Source organism: Aplidium turbinatum, chromosome 3 (genome assembly GCF_918807975.1).
Source record: "Aplidium turbinatum chromosome 3, kaAplTurb1.1, whole genome shotgun sequence".
In the NCBI taxonomy this organism is placed as follows: Eukaryota; Metazoa; Chordata; class Ascidiacea; order Aplousobranchia; family Polyclinidae; genus Aplidium; species Aplidium turbinatum.
Genome location: NC_137474.1, coordinates 5150061 through 5167417, shown reverse-complemented (window position 1 = coordinate 5167417; position 17357 = coordinate 5150061). Strand labels below are relative to the sequence as shown.

General features: G+C 36.6%; 1 protein-coding gene across 1 annotated transcript in view; it reads left to right on the top strand.

Moving 5' to 3' along the window:
- Positions 1-6915: 6915 nt before the first annotated feature.
- The window catches only part of LOC145766099 (dynein axonemal heavy chain 3-like), a 135389-nt gene continuing 124947 nt past the window's right edge, over positions 6916-17357 (top strand). Inside the window, exons 1-9 of the mRNA XM_082577758.1 lie at positions 6916-7020; positions 10561-10652; positions 11347-11423; positions 11856-12036; positions 12839-13023; positions 13640-13821; positions 14535-14754; positions 15250-15421; positions 16714-16824. Coding sequence (XP_082433884.1) covers positions 6916-7020; positions 10561-10652; positions 11347-11423; positions 11856-12036; positions 12839-13023; positions 13640-13821; positions 14535-14754; positions 15250-15421; positions 16714-16824 — 1325 coding nt within the window. The remainder of the gene's footprint in view (positions 7021-10560; positions 10653-11346; positions 11424-11855; positions 12037-12838; positions 13024-13639; positions 13822-14534; positions 14755-15249; positions 15422-16713; positions 16825-17357) is intronic.

Genomic DNA, 17357 nt, shown 5'->3' with positions numbered 1-17357 from the left:
TGCAGCGATCTTCAGATTACAAATGCGAGAGTCGGGGAGCAACTTTCTAAAAGGTACCCTACCATAAAAAAATCCCCTATGTTGAAACTTTGAAAAAAACAAAGGAAAAACGCAAATGCTAGCTAAATTAAGTCATCGATTTGCCATCGGATGACTTGGCGCAGAGGGGTTAGGGCGATGGTAGTCATTTCCTTCATGTGGGTTTGATTCCCACCACTGCTATTGCTCTTTTTCCTTCTGTAACTAATTACCAAACAAAGTTCAAAGAAATAAATGTTAAAGTGTCTACCCTACTGATCAGCGCGACTCTGATTGGTCAAAATTCAAAGTAGGGGATTTTTTATGGTACCTTTTGAAAAGTTGCAGCCGGCGCCCTTTCGAGTATCCTACCAGGGCTTTCACCGCTCGGCCATGGTCTTTCTGGCTTCAAGATGTTAGAACACGATCTGATTATTTTCTCGAAGACTGACGCTTTGAGAAGAGTCAGAGGCAAGGGCGCCGGAACGATTTTTGACTGGGGGGGCAAGATTACGAAAAAAGGGCACTTTTTTTACTAAAAGGCCAATTTTTTTTCAAGTTGTAAGATAAGATATAGCGACAATGCTAATCTATCAGCTCACTATGTATTGAGTAATGATAGCCTACAAGTGTCCGGTATATAAAAAAAGGCATCATGCTATGTTATAATGATGTAACCTACTGTCAAGCCTTAAAGCAGTCTGCGGCCATGGCCGCTAAGTAGTGCTTGAATGACCGCCGGTGCTACCTCCTCAATCGGCTAAGTTTGGCCGCCGGTCTCTTCTAGCCAATTATTTAATTTCGCAATAGAATGATCGTGGATTAACTGTCGAAAATATGTACTTATGTAGTATCAAAGAGTGACGCAGAATTAGGTCAGCGCGTCATAATCGCCACTGTTGCATTGTGCAGGAATATTTGTTATTGATGGTCTGATGGAATATATTCATCTGCGATCACCAGCACTGTAAGTCTTGTTTGTAATTCCCGACGTTTATTTTAACAAAGTCTTAATCCGAAGTGCTAATTTACGTCGGCTGGCAATATTGTCGTTTTTATGTCAATTCGATGTTGTCGGACATTAAAAAGGAGAACTAGGTTAGTTAGGAAGGAGAACTAGGTTAGTTGACATCCGAGGGGAAAACATTTTTTGATCATATTTGGCAAAAATTATGCTTCTTTTAGTAATGTCCTTCACATCATTGAAATACTTATTTTATTACCTTGCCGTCATCGTCAACATATGTCGAACGTTATATTTCGTTGCTAAAGAGAATTCTAGCGGAGTGGCGAACTTCCTTAAAATCAGCCACATTGGAGACACTCGTGCGAGTGTCGTTAGATAGTCCCGCAGTACTGGATTACAATCCCGATAAAGCAGTTATTGCGTGGTGCAACGATTCTATTGTAGGACGTCGCCCAGGCCCAGACTTCAACAACGCTAAGTGATCATTTTTGCATTGTTTCAATTTTAATTCTATTTACTTGTGCTATCGTTATTTTGTATTTTGGCCTTCAAGCACGCAGATTTGGCCGCCGAGAAGAAGCTCCCGGTAGGCCACGACGGCTGCCGCAAAAAAAACGAGTTTTAAGGCCTGTACTGTGTTGCAAAATTTTGTGCGGTAAATATTATTTTGAGGCAAAAATGAATGATTAATTTATAATTAGGCTAAAAGCGAATAGCAGAAATTGTTATATTGCAAAATGTGCAGTAGCTTACATGAATTTAAAAGGGCACCATTGCCCCCCCTGCCCCTCATAGATGTGAAGGCAATGATGTCACTAGAGTAGCTGCTAAAGACAACGATGGTATTACAGCCGATTATTCCAAACTAAAAAGAGCCACATGTTGTGGAAGGAACAATCTGGCAAATTTCGAAAGTTTGCGATAAGGCGGTAAGCTACCCTGCTGCCGACTTGATTCTACAAGAAGTCTTTTTTTTGTTGAACTATTTTGTTGATTCAACGTCTTCAGACTTGGGTCAATGTGAAAAGGACAAATTTTGCTTTGTGATAAAAGGTTACAAAAGTGGCTGCTTGTTTAATGACACAAAATTAATTTTTACATGGCGATTGCAATATCAGTTTCAATTTTATGTGTGAATTGCCATGACTACAAATATAAAAACAGGGTTTAAATTGCTTTGATATCAATAACAATATTAAACCAGATGATCATGCAATGAATTTGAAACCTAAAGTTACATTGGTTTGGGCAACACCAGTAGCCTACATCGTTTGTGTGAAAAACTCCCACAGAAAGCTGCAGCAACGATTTGTTCATCTGACGTTTGTCAACGTAACAGAAACGTGTAAAATCCAATAGGCTTATGTGCTTTGAATGAAATAGCACCAGATTTCAACAAGCGATTTCGCTGAAGTCAAAACACTTTGAGAGTTTGTTGTGAGGGCTGTCGTCATCGGCAGAGTGCTTCTGAAGAGACTTGAAACGTGTTGAGGAAAAAGTGTAGTAGAAACTGATGAGATAATGTAGCAAACTTTGCGGTCAGAAATAAACATCTTTGTTCTAACGCCAGCTACTAGTTTGCTAAACATGTGCTTTGCTGTGATCTTTTCTAGTTTAGGCTACTATGAGTTTACATTAATTCTTGAGCTTAAAATCGTATCAGATGCTGACAAGACATTTAAGTTACTGAAGGTTAGTTGACGTTTAGCTGCTATCTAAGCAATTTAACGTTTGCAGACGTTGAATGAATCAGTGTTCAATGGACTAGTTTGTAGGCTATAGGTGAAGAAAATACTTGAGTTTTCACGTTGGTTACAGCTTTGCCAGGAAAGATAGCTTAGGCCAGCGTTTCTTAACCGGGGGTGCTAGCACCCCCTGGGGGTGCTGGAATAGACTGGAGGGGGTGCTAAATGCATGCAGCATAATATCAAAAAATGTCATTTTACTTTTTTGCATTTTTTCGTCTTTCTGCCAGTATCAGCAGTTGTCATATCAATAATTGCTGTTTCGAAGTAGCCTGATACCTGGTTTGCTGTTATTGTAGTCATCTCCCTGCGCAACTTGATCCTGAGTAGGCTAGTTTGTGCGAACTTCCCTGGTGGGTGCATACCTGCAGTTTTGTATTCACCTGCAGAATCTCACCATGCGTGAATTGCGCGCATTGAAACACAGAAATTTTGTTTTTTTAGGACCCGTGTATCCCTGAAGAGTACTTTTGAAGAATAAACAAATGATGCATTTGTACATCGCTTTTTTCCTTCACCAAAGGTTAATGGCGGCGCCCGTATTTTGACATGCTTTTTGATCGCTGGCGATATATTTTGTAGTGAGGTTTCTTGTCTAACAAACTGTTCTGTTGTTTTAAGAGAGTTGATTCACTTACATAATGGTGAATGAAAGTCAAATGCCAAATTCTGCATCAACTTCGTTCAAACAACAGCACAGTTTGTTAGACAACAAGAGACTTCATTACAAAATATATCGCCAGCGATCTGCAGGCATGTCAAAATTTCGGCTTCTACTAAACGTTTATCCGGCATTGCAGTATAGTCGTATGTTAATGATAGTTAGGGGGTGCTAGACTGTTCAGGCCTATTTACAGGGGTGCTAAAGTCAGAAAAGGTTAAGAAACGCTGGCTTAGGCTATAGTTTGTCTTATTAGTTACGCCCAGGTTGCAAGGCTCAGTTAATTGAAGCATCTTTACTTTCAAATTTATTATCACCATACAGCACTGTTACTGAAGAATTTCTCTGATTGCACAAAGCGAAAAGATGTTTTTCTAAGGGATTCCAAAATAGTTTTAGTCTTTTCTCTACGAAGCATGGTTCTTTCTTCTCAGTCCGTAGTTCTTTTTTTGCTAACCGATTTTCCTTGCAAATTTAAAGTCGGCTAATGGTAACCCCATCAAGCTTTTAATTTTTGAAAAAATTACAAAACTCCAATAAACCAAAAAAATGTCAACCGATGTATCGTAGTACAGTAGCCTAGGCTACAGAGAAATGGGTGTTTGTATCAGCGATTAGTGGACTGCAATCTATGAGCTAAAGAGTTTGCAAAAACAAAATCCGCGTAAAACGATGTTAGCCTATTTGCAGTTGCATTAAAAAAAACACTGAACGTATCTCACTAAACTGCAATATTTGTTTTCCCCGGCCTGTAAATCAGTTCTATTTGAATAAGCACCTTCTGATTATCCCGCAAAGGGTGAAACGGGCTGTACCAACAGGCTGTACAGTATGTACACTGTACAGTGTACAGCCTGTACAGGTTGCTTTGATAATAGTGATTCTATTTAGAGTACATTTGCACACGTTAAATATGTAAAAAGGGACGGAAATTCTGCACCTACTACGGTCAAAAGTAATCAAAAGTGTTGCATCTATTCTGAACAATTTAGCTAAAGACGGTTATTTAATCTGACCTTAGACCAAATAGTTTTGTAAATTCAATTGTCAAAACTTGGTTAAAATGAGCAGTAGCTGAGTGGCGCCTAACCAGTAACCAACGCTCAGCAAGTCGTAACTTAACCGGCATTAAAAGGTAATCAGCAATAACATTAAAACAGTAAAAGTTATGAAAACACAATTAATTAGATCGACAACCAGCCAAACTACCGTTGAGCAATTAGAGTTATTTCGTCTCATCCTTGTTCAAATATTGATCTGCATAGACAACATCATTTCAAGACCTCGTTATCTTGGGCGGTTTTGGTTTAGTAAGCTTGCTGTTCTGTCATCAACTGCTAATCTTACGAGAACAAATTACACGTCTCGGCATTGTCAACTTATGTATTAGGATTAGCTAGTAAGATAGTAGCTAATCGTGGAATTTTTTGTCTAAAGATGCTTTGTAGAGTCTTACAATCACAACAAGTCAAGAAATAATAGCTATCTTCGTGCGGGCTTATAAAGTTTAGTCCTTTTTGTATTGAGTAGTGTAACATATCATTCATACAACAAATAAGAACTAGTTTATCGAGCAATATGTCTAAGACTTTTTTCAAGTCGATATTTATTAGATATCAAAGATAGGAATCATGAGTTGCAAAGTGTTAAAGCGTTGAATGGAAGTTATAATTAAGTTACAGTAGCCTTGTGATAGTTTCATTATTTGTGGTAATAGAGTGCTTGAAAATAAACGAATATGTTCACCTTTGCCTTACTTGGAGCTTGTGGTACTTAGAAACATGATAATAGCTATGGTATGAATGTGTGCCCAGTATACAAGCAAAACTTGATACATGATAATACGGTTTGATACCATTTTTAATTGCGCTTAAAATATTTCACAAATTGTTTCATTTTATATTACATTTTCTTGGGAAAAGCGCACAGAGCATGACATTCATGACGAAAAATGTTGTCTTGCAAGTTTAATGTTTTTCAGTTTGTTCACAAACTATAGAAGCATGGGGCTGTACTGAAGTAAGTTGAAATTTAGTTCTTGGCCCGATCGAGAGTTTCAATCTATCTGTCCAAGACAAATCATTTTCTCTTGTTCTCCGGTGCTTTGTCGCTGGGTTTATATTTCAACACATTTTAATATAATTCAATTCCACTTGTACTTTTTCTTATGTCAACCTATCAAAGTCATGTGACTTTTGTTTGAAAGGCTGCAATTGACCGTCAGTACTTCAATAACTTTGCATTCGTATTCTGCTGTGAATTCCACAAATGGGCTAAATTTTAACCAAACTAAGAACTAGTTTAAGGTGCAAGTGTTCCAGTATTTATTAGTGTAATCACTGTTTTTGTGGGATTTTTAGCTTTCACTCGTACAGCCATAATAATTAGCAAAAGCTTTAAAAGTTTCTTATGGAAATCCTTAACATTTAAATCCAACAGTACTCAATACAAACGTTAGAGACTAAAGAATCAATGTTTGTATAATAACTTCTGCTTTAATTGTGTTGGACCAATGCTGACTTTTAGGGCATTATAAGATTCTGTTCTTATCTAGACCTTGTGTCAATACTTCTTGTATTCACAAGGGCTTTTGTTCAGTCACATTTATTTTTTCTAAATCCCTATACTTATTGTTTAAATGACAAGGGTCGTTGGCTTGGCAAAACAATATTTCAGAAAATTTTGTGTTGACTACCTTCTTGAAAATTGGTTAGTAATAACCATAGACTTGCAAGGAATACCAGCTCTGGACAGATATTTTCATTGTAAAATTAAATTCAAACGATGTTTTAAAAGCGGAAATAAGATACATTTTGATTTTATTATTACAAAATTTATAAAAAAATGTATGAGTTGAAGAAAGTTGCGTGAGATCAGTTCAGTTCTGGAGATCGAGAGTTATTGAGAGAAATGGTTGATGGAGTGATTTAGAATCGACACGGACTGAACGATTAAAATAAATTATAAACCACTTTGTTTTGTAACAGGGTTGAAGGCTGCTGTATAATCTTTCCTTGTGTATCACAACCTTCATAATACCGTAATAATCACATTACTGTACAATGATAATAGCATAGATGTGCAAAGGCCGGAGCAGAAACAGCAAATACTATAAACCTGTAGGCCTAGGTAGTTTTTTTGTTTGACATTAGTACGAGATTAAGCGATGCAATAAATGAACAAAAACAATTTGAAGAAAATTGCTTCTTTGCTCGTTTGGAAGGCACAATTAAAGAAATTGTTTGTAGGTTATATGGATGTCAAATTCTGACAGCATATCGCATCACATCTCGAGTTCTTGGGCAACTCCAGCACACCAGCCGGCCAAGCATGCTACATTTATTGCAATCAATCAAGTTATAAATTATTACGAGACTAAATCAAACATTTGTTTTTCAGATGTAGCATCTTTTTTATTGATTGCTGATGATATTTATTTACGCTGTCTCACGTTGTATATCAACATTCAACAAGAAACAACACTTTTGCGTGCAATGAAGGAAAAGAAATAAGTTTAAATTATCATGGAAATATCCTCAACAAGTTATGACGTTCGCTCACGTCCAAGTTCGGAAATTCAAAAGGATCAAACTTCCATTACACATTTGCCGCCACTGAACTTACCCAAGGTGATTTACAAATAATACGCAATTGTATGCTTATTCTGGCAAATTTATATTTTTTATAAACTTTTTCAAACTTAGCTTTGCATACGGGACTTTGCGGTATGAATTTTTTCCCAAATACAGCTTTGGTAGTGTAAATGAGGTTTTGACTGGAAAGACATACATTATATGTAATTACAAATGTAGAGTACAAATGTGCTTGATAGTATGATAACTAAATATGCTTCAAATAGTGTGCTCCATGCCAAACAAAAATCTAACTTAACCAAGTAGAGCAAAGTATTACAAGCATTGTTCTTCTTAGGAAAATATTAGCCTAACCATTTTTGTTTGGGCGTTTTTATCTAAAGTGCGATTAGACTTGTATAAATTTGTACAAATAGACCTGTATTTGGTATTTGTCTTAGTAGGCAATGAGTGACCAAATGCAGCAACTGTTAAAGCTTGTCCTACTTAAGTCTAGTAGCAAAATGTCACAACAAACTTGAATTTAACGGTTCAAATACTACAACAGCTTTCTTCCATATTTACATAATAAAGTAGAAAAAGCTAAGAGGCTGTTTGCATATCAAATTGGATAAATGGAAAAGCGATATGTGGTCTGAAGAGTAAAGTGTTTTACCTGTGAAGTCTTTTGTTTGTGAACAAAGCACTTAGAACTGATTAAACGTGATTCTAGTCATTGAATGATTTCAAGTACAAAGCCTACTTGCATGGTTAAACAATGGAGCTGGAGTCTTCTTGGAAGCTAAGTTTGAACAATTTTGCTGATGATGCTAGGCATAGCCGTAGGAGAGTAAATCGTTTTGAAGTAGCAAACAAAATTTGCCCAAATTTTTGTCTTTGCAAATATACTTTGAAAAACGCAACATTATTCACAATCTCTGAGGTAGTGGATAGTCTGAAACAGCCGCCGGGAACCTTTTTAGGTACGAGAGCCGTGAAAGGTACATTTTTGGAAATTTATTCCCGTAAGAACCATAAGAACCGTGAAAGGTACAATTTGGGAAATTTATTCCCGTAAGAACCATATAATGCTTTAATAGTTAATACAACTAACATGTAGTGGTAGGTGATGAATTGTGAAAGCGGGGTTATGTGTTTACTGAGGATAAGAAAAACAGCGGGGGGGGGGGGGGGCTACAGAACCTCCCCCAGAAAATTTTAAAGAAATGCATTTAACTTATTGCATTTTGAGTGTATTTTCAGTTTTAAGTTGTAATGAAAAGTTAAGATATAATTTTCTGTCAGCCAAATGCCGTCACAAAGAGCCAAATATGGCTCGCGAACCATGGGTTCCCAACACTCCAATAACTCCACAGTCATCAACTTGGCAATCTACGAAAATACAGGGCCCGATAAACAAGGCTGACTTAACTTTAATCTACATTCATAGACCTGTCTGCGTTCCTATTGCTGTAAATAAACTATTAAATCGAATTTCTTGCATCAAACGTGCCCCTTTAAACAAAACTACTTTTAGTATTTGATGTAATGTTACAATGAAATCATAGTCAATGTTCTTTTAATACCATCTTTACGTAACTGGACATTTTTTCCCAAATATTTTTACAAATAATTGCATTAGTAGGACATGGACAAAAAATCAAAAACCTAAACAGGTTTCCGATGCTAAACCTGAAACTTCATAAGGTTACCAGTACCAAGCAGGCTTTTGAATCTTACCCGTGAAGAAATGTAACCTACTGCATGCCAGTGAATAAGCTTACTTTTGCTCGCTAATTATGCTCTTTTACACTTACTTTTTGAAAATGTTGAATCGAAACTTATCATTCTGCCCAAATTGCAGTAGCCTACAACATGTAATAGTTTCCCAAATCGATGATAATACATTTTACATTTATTGAAAAATATCAATGTATCTCAAAATTTATGACAATTATGTAACGTTTGTAAACTGGTGAGATATCGAAACATCATGGTAAGGTTGATTTGCCCAAATAACTGGATATTTTTTTCCAAATTCGCAACGTTTCTTTTTCAGCGGGAGAGCGACCGACCCCTCTCTTACAGCTATGATTGCAGGTCATGGTTTACCGAACGTGGCTTAAGTTTTTCAACCTTGTCGAAAAAATTCATGTTTTTTGCTTTTTTTTCAACGAATACTTGCTCATAGAGACATAGACAGTAGCAGATCCAGAAAAAAAATTTTGAGACACCAGAGTTTTAACAAAACTTTTTGCAAAAAAGTAAAAACGTTGTAGGCTATGCTTTTTTCTCGGCTTTGCAGGCACGTGGCCAAGTGCCTTTCCTTGAATCTGCTGCTGCTCACAAACATGAAACATCCCATGTTTCCAGCAGCGTTGACAGGAGCCATGGGTCGCTTTATGACTCGCATCTTTCTGGAGGATAAATCTTCGCATCCATATCCTCCTCATCTCCGAACTTCTTGTGAGAATAACGGATATGGTGCAAAATATTGAAAAGTTTAGGTGTTCGTCAGGACAATTATCGTTTCTAGCGCTAGTTGCAACGTTTATCTGATGAAATTGTAAGTAAAAGCAACAACATACAGGTTGATTTATCGCTTCACTGACGTTTTGCGCACCATGACAATGCGCATCCTCAGATCGAAAAAACATTCGCTCCTCGCGAATGGTGTCACGCATTTGTCATGGTGCGCGAAACATCAGTGAAGCAATAAATCAACCTGTTTGTTGCTTCTTTTACTTTCACTTTCATCAGATGAACGTTGCAACTAGCGCTAGAAAGGATACGCTACAAGCGGAAAAATAATTTAAAAAAGTTTAATTGGAAATATACTATGGACCTGGGTCTGGGAGTACTTTAGGGATCAGTAACCTTTCTAAGAACAAAGAACTTGAAGAAACCATTTCATATTCTTTGGATCGAGTGCCTTGTTAGAAGTGTCGATTTAGGATCCGAGGATCTCATTGGTACCAGGCCCAAATTATCCTCTCAACGGCCCTGCTTGCGCATACAACGAAAGCGCAGCTGTTCCATTGTTTCAAGGCTAGTAATGCAGCTTCTTTGGTTTACCTGGGTTCGACAACAAACTGAGTCACACAAAAAGCATTAAAATCTTTGCTGTCTTCTGGCTGTTGCACCTTAATCCTATTCAAACAGAATTTGGCACAGTATGGATACCCACGGCACAGTTAATACTTGGCACAGGTTTTTGAGCCTACGATCTGATTTTTTTTTTATTTCAGCTTACTTAAGAAACCTGTTTTAATGAACAATTAGGTTGATTGAAAATGGCACCCATTGGCGTTGGTAATATCATGTAACCAGCTGATGACTATAGTAAAACTATTACTAATGGTGAAAAACAGTTTGGTAGGATTTGGTAATCGACTTCTCATTAAAAAAACGAAAACAACACATTATATGACTTTTGAAAGAAAAATGAAATACAATTTTTACAATACAATAATAAAAATTTCCTGTTTTAGCCTATTTTTAAACATAAAGAGTTTGTTTTTCTTTGACTTTTAGTAAAAAGTTATAAAGGATGAAATTGTGACATCATTATAAAACTTCATTTATTTTTTATTGTAGTTTGGCCGGAGCGAAAAGCCCATCGTCTTACAGCGTGGTACTCGAACAACGGCGGCACCATTTAAAGAGCAAAAGCACTTCAGACACGTCAGGTCAGAGCAAGTTGTTTACGTCTTGCTACAAGCTACAATTGATTGAAACGTTGAAGAAACTGAAGTGGAAATAACTTTGACAGATTAAATTCTTGAATAGGTTTGCCACCTTCTGGAAGATTAGTCATACGGCTATCAGACTATTTCATCCAAGCTTTATTTGCCGGGTTTCAATCAAATTTCAGTCAATATTTTGTAGTCAGACGCAATGGCCGATCTAGAAAATAAATACAAAACATTACTCTTTCCCAAACGAGAGTGAGATCTAGCGCTTCTGGATTACAACATGCATGTTGATAGAAATAAAGTTCATATTTGCTGCAAAGTAAGCCTACGAATAACCCATTGAGCTCAGAGGTGGTAAAGATCAAGCAATGGATTTTCAGGAAAAACAAAAAATATTTAAATATGGCGCGGAGAGGGTTTTTCGTTGCTCGAAGCTGGAGTAATTTTTGTCTGATTTTCTCCAGGAACTTGTCGTCAGAATCCAGTCATGCCAATATGGAAACACATTTAGCTTAAATTTATTCTGACAGTAACCTCCTAAAGCGAGTTAGAGGAAAAGTATTGCAGCTTCAAGCTATGAAAAATCATCCTTCCTTCATATTTAAGTTCTGTATCACAGCAAAGACTTGTTTTAAAACCTATTTGATTTTTTGCGTACGTTTTGCATAATCTTGGATTTTCGTTACAGCGACTCGATTGGAAACAACTACAGCCCTCAAGCACGTGACCTCACAACGTCATTACTTTATAACAAACTTAAGTTATGTAAGTTTTTTAAATTACGAATAACACCATCTGTAGGCTACCTTCAAGCATGGTTTAGTAGCTGTAGAAAAATAACCTCGTATAATGGTTACCAATCTCATGCTATTGCGGTTTCAACGGATTGTATTTGTACTGGATTAGGGCAACAACAGCGTCGCTAACAATAATGCAGTATGCAGAGAGTCATTATAGATTTTATGTTGTGTAAATGTTGACTGTTTTTAGTTTTTTAACTGTGGTGGCTTGCAGTGATGCCGCGCAACAGCTGCGAACACGTCTCTGAGAATGGAAGATTTGCATGAGACATAAGAATAAGAAATTTAATACTCCGTCACAAAAATATTAAAAAAACAATTTGAAAGTGTTATTTTCTGTGGCTAATTGACTTACAACTGCTGCTACTCCCTGTTATAAACTTTTCTTTTTGTTTAGCCCCAACAACTCAACGCTCAGACAACCAATCTTGGCTTAACAAAGAACTGCAACGAAATCATCATTCCTCCAACAATCGCTTCCCCACCCGGTCATCGTCCGGGTCTCCGCGAATAAATCGTTCTCAAACCTCCGCCAATGCATTGAAAGCCGGTTATGATCGAGCGTTTTCAGCGAAAGTGTAAGTTTTGATAGCTGAAAATTGTCTAAAAACTTTGAAAACAAACCGGTTTGCTCCAAAAGTTTAATGAGCTTTTTTTCGTTTGAGCTTCTGGGGCCGAGGGTCTATCCTTTTTCCACCACAGATTCACAATGTTCCCGGCTATAATGGAAGGCTACTAACGAGCAGACAGTTTTTGATCTCACCATCCAAAGCATGCAGACCTTTTGCTTGGTTGGGTGGGTTGAAGACGATGCAATCGTTGATGATGTGGTCTGCAAGCAGTAAAAGACGCTAGTCCCCATTATATACTCGGTGGGTGAAAACATCTAAAGACAATGTTCTAGCGACGATGGTTCTACTCGCTGATGTGTGCAGTCCAGTAATGCACTTCATGAACAACTTTCTATTCAGCGGTAGCTTGCGACTGAAATAATCGCGATATGACCAAATAATGTTCCAGGTTGCTGATAGGATTGAGAAAATGAACTGATTTTATTCTGAAAACTCTTGTTTCGACTGATGAGTTCACTTAAACTGAAACAAAATCCCAGTGTTGCCATGCGGAAATTAGACGAGTGTCTGTGTTGTTTGTTGATGTAGTTGAATATTGTAGCGACAATAAAACGCGGAATAACAGTAAATGCAGGAACCTTGTTCTCATAAGATGTGACTGTTTTTTAACTATAAGTAAGTTACTTGAAGGCAACAATATCATCTTACTTTAAGCCACGTTGGAGAACGTTGTTTTCCTATCAATACTGGGGCAGTTGTTTTTCGGTTTTCTCAATCAAACTTTTTTAAATGATTTTTTTGCTTGTAGCATATCCGCTACTCCCACAAGAAGTTCGGAGATGAGGCGGAAACGGATGCGAAGTTTCATCCTCCAGAAAGATGCGAGTCATGAAGCAACCCATGGCTCTGTTGATTCAAACAATTTCGATCTGACTTTCAACAACTTGCACCAAAGATCTCAAAGTCTGAAAAGTTTTCACAGAATCGGTGGTGGTAAGCTATCGTTCTTACGATTTTGATTGCATTGCATTAATGCAACAACGTTTATCATTAAAACTGTAAAGTCGTCCAGTCGTATATGAGGTGTAGCGATGTTAATGTTCTCTAGCCAGTTTTACAGCTTGGTATACCGCACAGATATGTCAACCTTTTTCTTTTGTCGTATCGTGCCATTCCACGTTGGCTCAAGCTTAAGTTGCCCGCACAGCCATTGAGCTATTTTTCATTTTGTCGTCTGCAACTACTGGTTTGTGTTTTTTTTAATATGAACAATTTTATCCGATACAAATAAAAAGATAGAAAAGTAGGCTACCCAAAATTGTCGGGCATTTTCCAATGATTGAGTTAGTGTAATATTATTTTAGATATATTTTTTTAGCAAAGCATGGGAACAACGTGCTTAGAAAGGCTCGCTCTTATGTCAACTGTTTCAAAACGATATAAAAATAATCATTGCTGAAATGATAATAATCTTGATAAACATCCAAACTTTTCAGTATTCAGTCTTGATATGTGAACTATGTACAAAATTCGCAATTCTACATTAGCTAACTCGAGGTTATAGCTCCAGGTGATAAATTTACAAGTAACAACATTTGCTTTTAATCAGGACATTCTGCAGAGGAAAACAGAATGCCACATTTTGATTTCGAAAAGAATAGAAGAGCAAGGTATAAAAGTCATGAAAGAACTCCAGAAGCGTTTTACGTTTTCACAAATGAAAGTCGTTCATCATTGTTCACATCATCAACCACGAAAGAATCCATCTCTTCAATAAACAAACATAAAATGGTGAGGAGTAGATGCAAAATATATGAAAGAAGATCCTGACGAAAAATTTAAATAGATTTAAAGCATGCAGCTGTTGAAAGTTAAAAAAAACGCACAAACGTTGATGTATTGTACAAACGGAACTTAACTAGATACTTTTTTTCTGTAACTTATTAAAAAAAATTGTACAATACCGACCTCAAAGATTGACTAATTTATATAAATTGCCTGGTTTCTCTTGTAATTGTTATTTCTTAATTGTAAATAATGATAAAAAATACAAGAGATCAATAATTTTTTACTACCGCCTCTTTTTAAATCAATAAATTGAATCGTGTTTTTTGATAGTTGGTACAAATACTCTATTTCTTGTCTTCATGGTTAATAGTTGATCTAAATTCCAGACCAAGCATAATTTTTGATACAATTAAACAAAATAAATAAACGAAGCATTAGTACAGTATGGTGGCTGTCAAAATTAAAGCAGCAACATAATTTGAAAAGAAGGAATGGCAACCCTCCTGGAAATATAAACATGGAAACTCTTGTCTCATTTTCTTACGTTTTAAGTTAAACATTTAAAACAAAAGCATGGTAACTAGGGGCTCTTTGATTAGGGATTGTCCTTCGAGTACCTATCTATAAATATGTCACTGTTGAACAGAATATAAAAAAAAATGTAATGGAATTTAATAAACTGAATAAGTTTTGATGAAAATAGTTGTGGCTTACAGATGTCAAGTCAGCAGAGTCTCAAGTCATCACCTGCTTCCCCGTTCCCGAATCAAAATAGTAAATTCAACAATGCAAAAGACGTGGAGCCACGAACTGTGCATCCCGTCTTTTCTTATGATAAGCAAGACCCCAAAGAGTATGATGATGATGAAGGCCAACAAAACCTTTTTGAAGGCGAATCTCAATATCAAGAAATGGAATCTGATGATGTAAAAAGTGGTAAAAGAGGTTGTCGCAATCAGTAGAGTTTAGTACAGTATATAAATTATAAGTCTACAGTTTAAGTTACGTTATGGAAGATCATTTTTTACGGCATATAACGCAGAAAATTATCTTTTCTACAATCGTCTTTGAAGGGTAAATGTCTTTCAAGAAAGGTTTTAACTTCTCTTGATGTACCGTATCCATTGCATTGCAATCATATCTTTGTTTGTGTCTTGCATATTTGAAAAATATCTTATTCCATCTGTTAGTCAATGATTTCTTTTAATTCTCAACCAAAACAAGCTTACTAACTTATTTTAATCCTATTTATCCACAAATAAAGTATTCCCTTCCCAGAAAGCAAAATCCGTTATTTTTACAAAATGACGGATTTTGCTGTATAGCCCGTTACTTATTGTTTGCTCAGAATCTAGAAACTCAATGATGATGTTATTTCTAATGAAATATCATTGAGTAAATTTTACGAAACACGACATTTGCTTACGTCAGATTTCTTCAAAATGGAATCTCAAAAACATGTTGAGTTGATCTCTGAAACAAGCGGAGTCGGTACAGCAAGTCGGGAATCAACTTTGGATAGCTCCTCCAACCACTACACACAATCTTCAGGATCAGAAGAAGAGGAAGAAGATGCAGCCGATAGTGAATTTGAAGGAGCAAGGTGAAACTATCTTGACACGGGTTTTGAAAAGTTTTTGAGATTATAAAGTTCATGACTAAGTAAACTCTTCAACAATTCAACTATTTTTTTCTGAAATGCTAAAATTTAATTGTGAGATGGAAAACTTGAGTTTCACTAAACAATTTAGTTTTTAAAATGTTTCCTGAAGCATAAGTTTTGCTTGTGCGTTGAAATTCTATTCTTTTCATTTATATTGGCAAAGCAGTCCAAAATTATAAAGACGGTTGCATAGAGCGTATTTAAGTAGCATTCAAAATGCATGTAACACAAACATTGTGCTTGTTCACGAGTTTAAATTGAAAACAAGTTTTGAAAATAATTTTTAGGTGAAAAACTTTGCTGCGGCTTAAATTTAGTGTTAAGTTTTTTTTTTTAAGAATGTTTCAGATAAGAATTGAAAGATGATTGTGATTTTCTTTGGCATGAATTAAAACTGGACATTAACATAAAATGACAGAAAGTTTGGTTTTATCAGATTTGTTCAATTGATTGGTATTTTTGTTGGTATATTCTGTGCTGTGTGCCATTTAGGCTAAGGATTGTAGATCATGGGGATGCAAAACTACATCCGCTTTTGGCTTATCCCCAACACTAGACTATGGTTGCATTTTTTTCTGCTTTACAAAAATAATGCACTTTTTGTGGGTTATATAAGAGGCATAAAGTTGGTGTTGAAGTGATTTAAGGTTTTTAGTTGACAGCAGGCCAGTAGCGACGAGTAAAAATTGTCAAATTGGCAACTGACCTTTTTGTTGTTCTAATGTTGCCGGAACAGCGGAGTTGCGGGTCCCGTAATGTACTGTCCTTATTTAGGCTTACCCCGGTAGCACCAAAGAAAAAAGATAAAAGCTTCTGTGGTATAAAAAGAAAGAAATAGAATCGTAAAATAACCTATGGACAGTGCTCAACTATTAACTACGCCATTGCGGCCTTTCACTAGCAGTCAACAAAGCGTGATTCTACTGACATAAATATTGCTTGACAAAAAGTTAGAATTCAATCCTACCCTACGACATTAAACTAACAACTATTAACTATTACCAGTTCATTGAAATAAAAGTTTATTTTTTAATTACAACAAATGGTGTTGACGAAATATATAAATAGGGATAGGTTTTGGAAGAGAATTAATTTTTGAATAATACAGACAGAAAATTGACAACAAATTAATGGGATTGAATAATATGTTTTAAACAATAAATTAACCTAACGTAGATATTGATTTCAAACACTTTGGTCAAACATTATCCTGAAGACGTTTTGCTTCACAGAGTTCACGACGAGGCATCCTTAGCTGTTTTAGAAACAGATTTTCCACCCTACACTTTTTCCACTCACGGATTATCAAGACCGGCAACTCCAGAACCAGATTCCCTTCCCAAGTAAATAACTAACTGCCTTAACTTGATTTTTATTGCACTAAATGGTTAGCAGAAAGCTTAAAATCACTCACTATTGTCCGCCCCGTTAGCTCAGTGGTTACGCGCCCGGTTCAAAATCACGCGGCGCTGGTTCGGCTCTCGAGGGTGTGCGCTTGAGCAATGCATTTCAGGACTGCTCTCCATTCAGCGGCACCTAGTGAATGGAATAATTCCCCGGCAACAACACTTCAACAATCGGAAAACTTCACTCTGCCAATCTCGGTAACCGGCCCTGCGTCAAGAGCCTATACAAGTATGCGAAACTACCAGGAATGACCTGTCATAGACCGAGAGCCTACGACAGAAGATTTCACCCCATAAGGTACAAAAGGTTTGACCCCTTGAAGTTACTGGGGTCAACCATGTCACTCACAAAAAGTATGGAAGATTGACCGCACCGGGTGGATCTGGACCCTAGAGCCCCCTAAAAAGCCCAAAAAGGGGGTTAATTTCACCCCATAAGGTACATGGACCAAACTTGGTGAAAACGAAGT